This window comes from Hyposmocoma kahamanoa, unplaced genomic scaffold (assembly GCF_003589595.1).
Source record: "Hyposmocoma kahamanoa isolate Upper Pololo Valley unplaced genomic scaffold, ASM358959v1 169, whole genome shotgun sequence".
NCBI lineage: Eukaryota > Metazoa > Arthropoda > Insecta > Lepidoptera > Cosmopterigidae > Hyposmocoma > Hyposmocoma kahamanoa.
In genome coordinates this window covers 159,027-167,922 of record NW_020653611.1, presented here as the reverse complement: position 1 = coordinate 167,922, position 8,896 = coordinate 159,027, and the positions used below count along the sequence as shown (strand labels likewise).

The 8,896-nt window shown below is 46.9% G+C and overlaps 2 protein-coding genes across 2 annotated transcripts in view; both read right to left on the bottom strand.

The window, feature by feature from the left end:
• The window catches only part of LOC113225639 (protein ARV1), a 37,570-nt gene extending 37,358 nt beyond the window's left edge, over positions 1-212 (bottom strand). The window contains exon 1 of the mRNA XM_026458007.1: positions 21-212. Coding sequence (XP_026313792.1) covers positions 21-212 — 192 coding nt within the window. The remainder of the gene's footprint in view (positions 1-20) is intronic.
• Positions 213-840: 628 nt separating this feature from the next.
• Positions 841-8,896, bottom strand: part of LOC113225638 (fat-like cadherin-related tumor suppressor homolog) — a 48,494-nt gene continuing 40,438 nt past the window's right edge. Inside the window, exons 3-9 of the mRNA XM_026458006.1 lie at positions 3,044-6,082; positions 2,685-2,964; positions 2,492-2,598; positions 2,143-2,353; positions 1,522-1,745; positions 1,158-1,295; positions 841-1,062 (exon numbers count right to left, since the gene is read on the bottom strand). Coding sequence (XP_026313791.1) covers positions 841-1,062; positions 1,158-1,295; positions 1,522-1,745; positions 2,143-2,353; positions 2,492-2,598; positions 2,685-2,964; positions 3,044-6,058 — 4,197 coding nt within the window. The 5' untranslated portion in view covers positions 6,059-6,082. The remainder of the gene's footprint in view (positions 1,063-1,157; positions 1,296-1,521; positions 1,746-2,142; positions 2,354-2,491; positions 2,599-2,684; positions 2,965-3,043; positions 6,083-8,896) is intronic.

Sequence of the window (8,896 nt, the reverse complement as noted above, 5' to 3'; positions counted from 1 at the left end):
CCGCGCGCCTCCCCGCGCACCGCGGCGCGCGCCACGCCGCAGCGCGGCCGCGGCCCGCCGTCGCACGCGCGCACCTGCGCAAGCGCATTCATTGGCTGCGTCCCCGTGCCGGCTACCGACCGGTGCGGTGGGTGGACACGCCCACGAGGCATTTCTTTAACCCCCGACACAAAAAGAGATAAGATTGAAGCCCTCATCTGTGGCATCGTCATTCCCGAACAGACGGACTGATCTCAAGGCGTTTTTTTTTAATTGAAGGCTAATTAAATCGATGCGGGCCCTAGTCTAAGCTGTGTTTGAAGAACATCTCTTCAGTCGTTTAAAGATCTTGCTCTTTTCCCTTTAAGTGCAGGAATCGCAGTCACAAAATAAATATTTATTTTACTTCTACTCGTCCGATCGATTTCAAATTTGGTACTCCTAGTGTGGAAATCAATACAACATTACAATAATATGGTAACCTTGATCTGATGCTGTAATCGTGTATCCATAATCTTATAAAATCATAGATTGATAATTGATAAGTAGATTTATTTGCTCGATTACTGATAATGATACATTTTGACAAATTGACGATTGAAATGAGTACGCTGCGCGATGGCTGACCGCGATCTGATTTAAATTACAACAATATGGCGTAAAGTGCTGATGGAGCGCATTGTCGGTCGCAGACCGTACATGTTTATTAAAGAAAATAAATTGCCTCAAGATCGAATGTATTATAATTCAAATATAGGTCCTGCACGGTCACCAATAAAATATTTTGACTACCGTTAGTGGTACTTAATAACGGTAGTCAAAATACTTATAGGTAGTAAATCCACAATATAAAATCCACGGTTAAAAAGATGATTGTTTATCATGTACGAGGACATACGGCAAAGCAGAAGAATCACTTACAGTCACGTCGTACGAGTCCCCTGGCATCAGCGTCAGCCGCGGCGACGCGTAGAGCCGGCCCGTGGCGCTGTGCACGCGCAGCAGCCCCCGCGCCGCGCCGCGCGCCCGCGCGCTGTACCGCAGCGTGCCGTTCTCGCCGAGGTCGTCGTCCCTCGCCGTCACCTGCGCAACACGCGTGGTCGTCAGCGACGGGTCCAGAGAGCCGGAAGCGTCACTGCATGCAAACAATACTCCAAAAAAGCTAAGCGCTCACTTACTGCGGAGATGTAAATTCCGGTAGGTGATTCGTCGTCCATCGAGTCCCAGACTACGCGTCCGCCCGCTTCGTCTTCGTCCTCGGTTTCGGCTTCCCATTCCGTGCTGGTTTCATCGCCCGCGCCGCTCGCCGCGTCGCCCTGTCGCGACATTAAGCTACACTACCACTCCGACACTCCACACTTCGTACGAAACGCGAGTCGCGGTACACGAGACGCTTTATTTTCAACAAAATTACGTTCATGCACCGGCTTTGCAATCCTGGCCTTATTAGTCCACGTTTTCATTTTCATTACAAACGAAAACTCACAAACCTCTCAATCGAGCACGCACAACACGTCTTAGTAATTTCAAGACGATACGAACCTGCGGTAGAGCGTCGACGAAGGGGTCTTGAGGGCGGTGGAGAGGGGCGGGTACGCGGAGGTCGTAGAAACGCTGCGTGAAGACGGGGGTGTGGTCGTTGACGTCGGCAACGGTGACATGCAGTCGCACCGTGCAGGCGAGCGCGCCGTCCCAGCAGCGCACCTCCAGCGCGTGCTGTGGCGCCGCCTCGCGGTCGAGCGCACGACCCGTCGTCACCACCAGCCCTGTTAAAGCCAGGCGTGCTTACCAGGTACCAGAACTATTATAATAGATACAATGACACGTCATGATACTGTTTGGGGTAATAGTCGCCACGACTGTCGTAGTAGTTAGTTACCTTACGTCATCCTCGTCATTAGCAATCTAAAGCAGTAGAGCTCCATGTGGAAGTGCTAGTCCAGGAAAGAACTGCCACCTTACCTATTTCTACCGCCAAGCAGCGATGTGAGCATTACTGCGTTCCGGTTTGGAAGGGTAAGGGTGGGACTTGTCAACTTATGTTCTAGGGTGGCACTGCAACTGCTACGGATAGGCGTGTCGCTTATCACCAGGCGCACGACTTGTTCGTTCCGACAGTAGGTATTATAAAAATAAAAAAATTCATAAAAGCAATGCGCTCACCGGTGAACTCGTCAATAGAGAACAATCCATCCGGGTTTCCAGCCACAATGGAGTAAGTAATGTTAGCGGGCTGTGGAGCGTCATCGGCGTCTATGCAACGAATGGCTGCGACCACCGTCCCGCCCGGCGCGTGCTCCACCACGTTGCCTGTGTACGACGCCTGCTCCGGCCACGGCACCATGTCGTTCACGTCCTCCACTTCGATGAAAACCTACCACCATGTTCGTTATATTTTATACCTATCGATCGGAGCTGGGTTACTGTTTGCTACTGTGGCAACGCACTTGTCATCGAGTAATTCATGGTGACGTAGATTTTTTTTTGCGACAAATATTAAATACGAATGTACCTGCACTGTTGTGTATTTCGGAACGAGTCCGTGATCCTCGGCTGCTACAGTAAGCCAGTAGTGTGGTACAGCTTCTCGATCTAGCGGGGTCACTGTACGAATCACACCTAGAACAGGAATCACAAAATAAGACACCCTTCTACTCCCCACTCGTAGCGTCCACTAGAGGAGCACTTTGAGTATGATTCTGTACCTGTATCATCAATAGAGAAATGTGCCATGCCGGAACCGCCGACAATGTAGTAGGCGAGCCTGGAGTCCCTGCCCGGTGGGTCGGCGTCGGTAGCCGTAGCGGCCAGCACCACCGTCCCACGCGGTGCGTCTTCAGACACGCTGGCCGTGAGCACGGAAGGATCCGCAAACGCGGGCGCATGCATGTTCTCATCCACGTCCACCACTTCCACAATCACAGTCGCCTCCGACCACTGTGCCGGGCGTCCGCCATCCGTGGCGCGCACGGTTACACCGTATACCTAGTCAAAGTTAACTCATGAAATAAGTTTACAATACAACTAACAAATATTTTATCATTTGAATGCCACTGCCTCTTACCTGCCGCTCTTCGAAGTTCAGTCGTTTGGCTGTGCGTAGTGTGCCAGATGTACGATCAACTGTGAAAACGGTATCCTCTGATGCTTGATCTGGCAAGGAATAGGTAATTTCGCCGCCAGCATCCAGGTCTGGGTCGAACGCTTCCAACACAGCTACCAACGTTCCTACCGGAACATCCTCTCGAATCCGTGAGCTATAGGCGGATAGACCGAAGTGTGGCGGGTTGTCGTTGACGTCATCCACGGCTACCCTGACGAGAGCATCCGCATGTAGTCCGCCACCGTCAGTGGCCCTAATAGTCAGTTCATACAGTGCACGTCGTTCACGATCCAGCGGGGCACATACCATGAGTACGCCGCTGTCCCTTTCTACGCAAAACTCCCCATCGTCACCACTCAAACTGTACTTAATACGTGCAAACTCTCCGGCATCGCGGTCGGTTGCATTTGCTTTGAAAATTGCAGTTCCGTTTAGTGCATTTTCAGTCACGCGAAAGCTGGCTAGAGATTTTTCGAACCGTGGTCGGTTGTCATTGACGTCTAGGACCGTAACAGGTAGCAATCGTGACGTTGACCGTTGGGGCTTTCCAAGGTCATACACTGTCACGTTCAGGTAGTATTCAGTCTCACGTTCGCGGTCCAGGTAGCCGATGACTTTGAGCTCACCAGTGTCGGGATCTATTCGGAAAGCGGAGTCAGGGTCACCACCGGAGATGGCATATACAAGCAAGCCGTTATAACCTAAATCACGATCTCGTGCCCGAAGTTTCACTAGAGACGTACCGAGCGCTACTGACTCGTTCACTTTTACTTCAACTGGAAAGTCAATAAATTCTGGTGTGTGCAGGTTTTCTCCATAACGAGAAGGCGCCATGGGGAATTCATCGGCCATGTCTATAGGAGCATTACTGCGCTCGGCGGCTGCCAGCAGCTCGGTCAAACGACGGGCTACGCCTGTATCACGACACTCGAGACCATCAGTACCGCCTCCACCGCCCACTAGGTGAAGTGTTAGTGATGTGGGATCAGCGAAATGGGTACCGTCCGTTGCTGTTACATTTAACACGCGAATTTCTGTCCGTACATCGCTAAGGTCACAGGAAAGACTAACTACACCAGTGCTGGAGTCGAGAGAGAAACAGTTATCTTCGTTACCGCTTACAATTCGATAGGAAACTACGTCTCCGGCATCAAAATCAAGTGCTGACAAAGTGGCGATTTCCGTGCCAATCGGTAGCCGTCGTGATAGGTAAGCGACACAGTTAATTCTTTCAAACTGGGGTCTGTTGTCATTGACGTCTTGGAGATGAACAGTGAGTCTCATCTCGGCCTGTCTCCGGTACGGTAGCCCCCAATCGCTAGCGCGAATTCGAAGCACATGTTCTCGTCGCATGCTCTCGTAGTCCAGTAATCGAGTGGTTCGTACGGCACCCGAGAAGTGGTCGACGTCAAACGGGACCGGTTGAAGATTGGCTATACTGTATGATATGTAGGCATTTTCTCCAGAATCAGCGTCTCGGGCTGAGATGCGAGCTACCACAGAGCCACTTGGTCCGTTTTCGGCCACCGTGACCTCCATTTCCTCACGACTGAACACCGGATCGTTGTCGTTGGCATCCAACACTGTAAGTTTAACTTTTGCAGAAGACTGTTGACGTGTTCCTGCGTTTCCTTGATCAATGGCAGAAACTGTAAGTGTGTAGAGGGATTTAAATTCAGCATCAAGTGGCACAGCAGTATACAATACACCTGTATCCGGATTTACAACAAATTCACCGCCTTCATTACCTCCAACAATTTCTATATAGACACGAGCGTTCCGTCCTTCGTCTCGATCAGATACCTTGAGGCGAATGATGGGCGTTCCAGGAGGTGCAGTTTCAGGCGTTGTAGCTTCATACACTTCTCGGCTAAAGACTGGTGCATTATCGTTGGCATCGGTAAGCATCACTGGTAACGTGATATACGACGATCGTGATGGACGGCCGGCATCTCGCGCGCGTAAAGTCAGATTGTATCCATGCGGTGCGCTCTCTCGGTCAAGCAGCGCGTGTACAACTACATCCCACTCACCACGCTGGGCTGATGGTCGTACTCGGAAATGACCATCAGGATCACCATCTACAATGTCGAGGCTAGCAATTCGACCATGTTCACCGCTGTCACGATCCGTCACTTCAACGATTGCGTATATTTCTGCTGTAGAGTTCTCTACGAGTTCTGGAAGATGACGGACTCGAACTTGGGGGGCATGAAGGTTTGCCTGAGCCACCCGAACCACAACAGACGCACGCGCCGCTGGGGCTTCTTCACCGCGCGCTAGTAGTGAAGCTCTGTCGCGAGCCAATACTGCCAGTTCGTGGTGAGACTTGTCAGCTGCCACAAGCGAACGAGTCAGCGTTATCACTCCGCTCGTTGGGTGAACTGCAAATTGATCCGTCGGTTCCGCGATACTATAGTAAATTTCGCCGTTTATGCCAACGTCCGCGTCTTCAGCGGAGACGCGAGCGATACTTGAATGTACGGCGGTGTCCTCGGGAACGGTGACGTCATACTCCGTGGGATAGAAGAGCGGACTTAGATCGTTGACGTCGGTAACGGTGACTAGCACTACTGTGTCGGCTTCGAGCTGGGAGCCGTCGGAGAGCGTGGCAGTAGCTTGGACAACGAGGCGGTAGGAATCTCGTCGTTCGCGGTTCAGCACATCGGCGTGGCCGGCGCGAGTGCGCACGGATAAGAAACAGAAGTCTCCGACAGTGCGCTCCTCTGCCTTGAAAAACTTGTCTTTGGGGATATGCTTGATGCGGAAGCGGACCCTCGCGCCCGGCGCCGGCAGACGCAGGCCGGCCGGCGGCGCGCCGGGCGGAGAGGCGGCGCGGGCGCGCGGAGGGCTGTTCTCCGGAATGCTCACGTTGTACTGGTCGTACTCGAAGCGCAGCTCCGCGGGCGGGCCGGGCCCCGCGCGCGCGCACCACGCCACAGCGGCCAGCACGAGCCACGCGCGCGCCGCCCGCATGCTGCCCCCGCTTCCGTGGGATCTCTGTAACGAACAATGCCAACGAATAATGCAGCTGATCTTTGTAATATTTTCATGAAAGGTAGCTTGTGTTTTCATTTTATCCAACGTGTAGACGATGGTTTGTTTCCTGACCTCATGAAACAAAGCAAAGGGTTACTCTGTTTCAATATAATAATTCAATGTGTTTTTTAAGCACAAACTCACAGAATAGTAATGTAAGTATATTTGACGGCCTCCGTGGTGGAGCGGCTTGTACACCGGCTTTCATGGTGTCGCCATCTCTGAGGTCCCGGGTTCGATCCCCGGCCGGATCAGTGTAGAAACGAAATTTTGTATACTGTCTCGGGTCTGGGCGTTTGTGGTACCGTTGTTGTTTGCGATTTCCATAACAAAAGTGCTTTAGCTACTTACTTTGAATAAAGAGGATCAGAGCAACATATGTGATGTTGTCTAATTTTTATAATAAATATTATAGTCTAATATTTATATATATAAATATTAGAATAAGCTACCTAATTTTGTACATACAACAGACGGGCATAATAATAAATAATGTAAAGTAGCGATTTCATCCATGCAACCTTAGGAGGGTGGGACGGGGTGTTTAGTTAACGTTTCGAAAGGAAACATTCGCTCCAGACTATTACAATTTAATAAATTTGAAATCGTCGAATTTTAACCTAATTATTGAGTAATTGTGTGATAATAAATAATATGTGATATTGTTTGTGACAAGTTCCTTATGGTATAAACAGGAGTTTTGTACAGTGGAAATAATCGTAATAACATTGTAAACAAACTATCCAGTGACAATTTCATTGCAAATAGGAATTACCAGCTGAGATAAACGAGCACAAACTTATAAAAGTAACAATTACTGAAAATAACAGTGTATAATTTACAATTTCAATAAATAATAAACCGCTAAGTCATTTTGTTGTGAGAGTGAAAGTGACTCACCATTCAACTCATTCTTTACCTTACCTACTGTTCATAATACTCAAAAGTGCTCCTTTATTTCAATAGCTAGTGTTAATGGGCGCTTGGTCTAACGTTTAGGGGGCCAGACTGCGATACGCATTGCCGTGGTTCGAATCCAATGGACTTAAGTTTTAATAATGTTTATTTGAAATACTTTTTCTTATAATTATATTTACAAATCTAAATACCCCTACCGACAAATGCAAGTGATGCACGAGACAATGAAATCTTTCAATGTCGTGCAATTTTGAATATAATACCTTAATTTATTTTCATTATACACATGGATTAATAATATTTAGAATATTTAGAAAAAAATTAAACTTAGTTGACGATCAACGGCTTTAATGCTTTGTCACAATGACGAGTATGACCATTCGCAGGGCTGCGGCGGCCGCTGCCAACAATCAATTGGAGGACAGACTCCAGGTGACATTATTAGAATTGGAAGCGTCTATAAGTCGTTGTGTGAACATTTACTAGCAGAAAGGGATGACAGTGAAAAAGAAGTATTAAATATTTTGAATAAGAATAAAAAGTTGAAGATTGAGATGACAGAAATCAGTGATGAAAGAGACCGTAAAGAGACTCAGTCTTTTAAGGCCTTTTAAAAAACGTCGACTAATTTTTAACGCCTCTCGGCTAGTCTAGTCTTTTAACCCTCAAGTCTTGAGTGATAAGACTAAAACTGAAGACTAATTCGAGTCGAAGTCTTTTAACCTTGTGAAGCTTAAAAGACTTGTAGGACTAAAACGACTAAAAGGACTAAAAGGACTAAAACGACTGGCGCCTTATAGCCTCAGGAGTCGCGAGTTATGAGCCGTATGGCGTGATTTTATTTCTACCCACAAGATATTTATTTTACGATTGATGGATAACGTTAACGTACCTTTGTTCACAGAAGTCTGTTAATTATAACCAATTCAAGAATTTGTTTTTTGGGAATTATTTGTTTATTTAATATAAAAATCAATGGGTACAGAACCTAACAGTCAAAGTATTTTATCAAATTTTAGTGTCTGATACTGTCGTTTAACCATAATGATGAATGAAACATGCTATTTATGAACGTATTAAGTGCAGGTCCACAATTTCTGCCTACCCTTGAATTGGTGACAGGCGAGATTTTTATGTATACATTTGTTTTATGTAACACAGTAGTGAGATACAATTTATCTGTAAATTGTATCTCACTACTGTGCACGGGTGTCTAAAGAAGTTTAAAAAACAGTACTAGGACTTCATAATAAGAAAAGTGGTTAGAGACTAATATTCCACAAAATAAAAAAAAGAGTTTAGAACTGGATTTCCACAGGCTTTTAAATATTGGTTGTATTTCATTATTTTAATTTACTCGCAGAAAAAGTATTGCATGCAATCATTATATAACTATAGGTCTTAAATCTTGTACCTATTGCATAAATCACTCTTTGACTCCTGATTTTTATTATAAGTAAATAAACGTGATTACTTACTGCATACTACTTAATTTTTATTTATAAACTTCGAATTTAATAAGACTAAAATAGGTATAAGTCCATTGCAAAAAACTCGAGTCGTTTAAGTCGTCCAAGTAGTTTCAGTCGTTCAAGTCGTTTAAGTCGTATAAGTCGTTTAAGTCTTTTAATATAACGACTGAGTCTTATTAATAAAAACTCGAACCTCCAGTCTTAATTTTTGAGTCGAGTCCTGTAAAATGGAGACGAGTCGTTATAAAACGTCTTAAAAGACTGAGTCTCTTTCATCGCTAACAGAAATACATACTCAATTATTGAGTGTGCAGGAACAGCGCGACCAGCTACAGTGCGCGGTGGTTGGGCTTGATAGCGACAGAAGTGCCTTTGAGGATTCTCT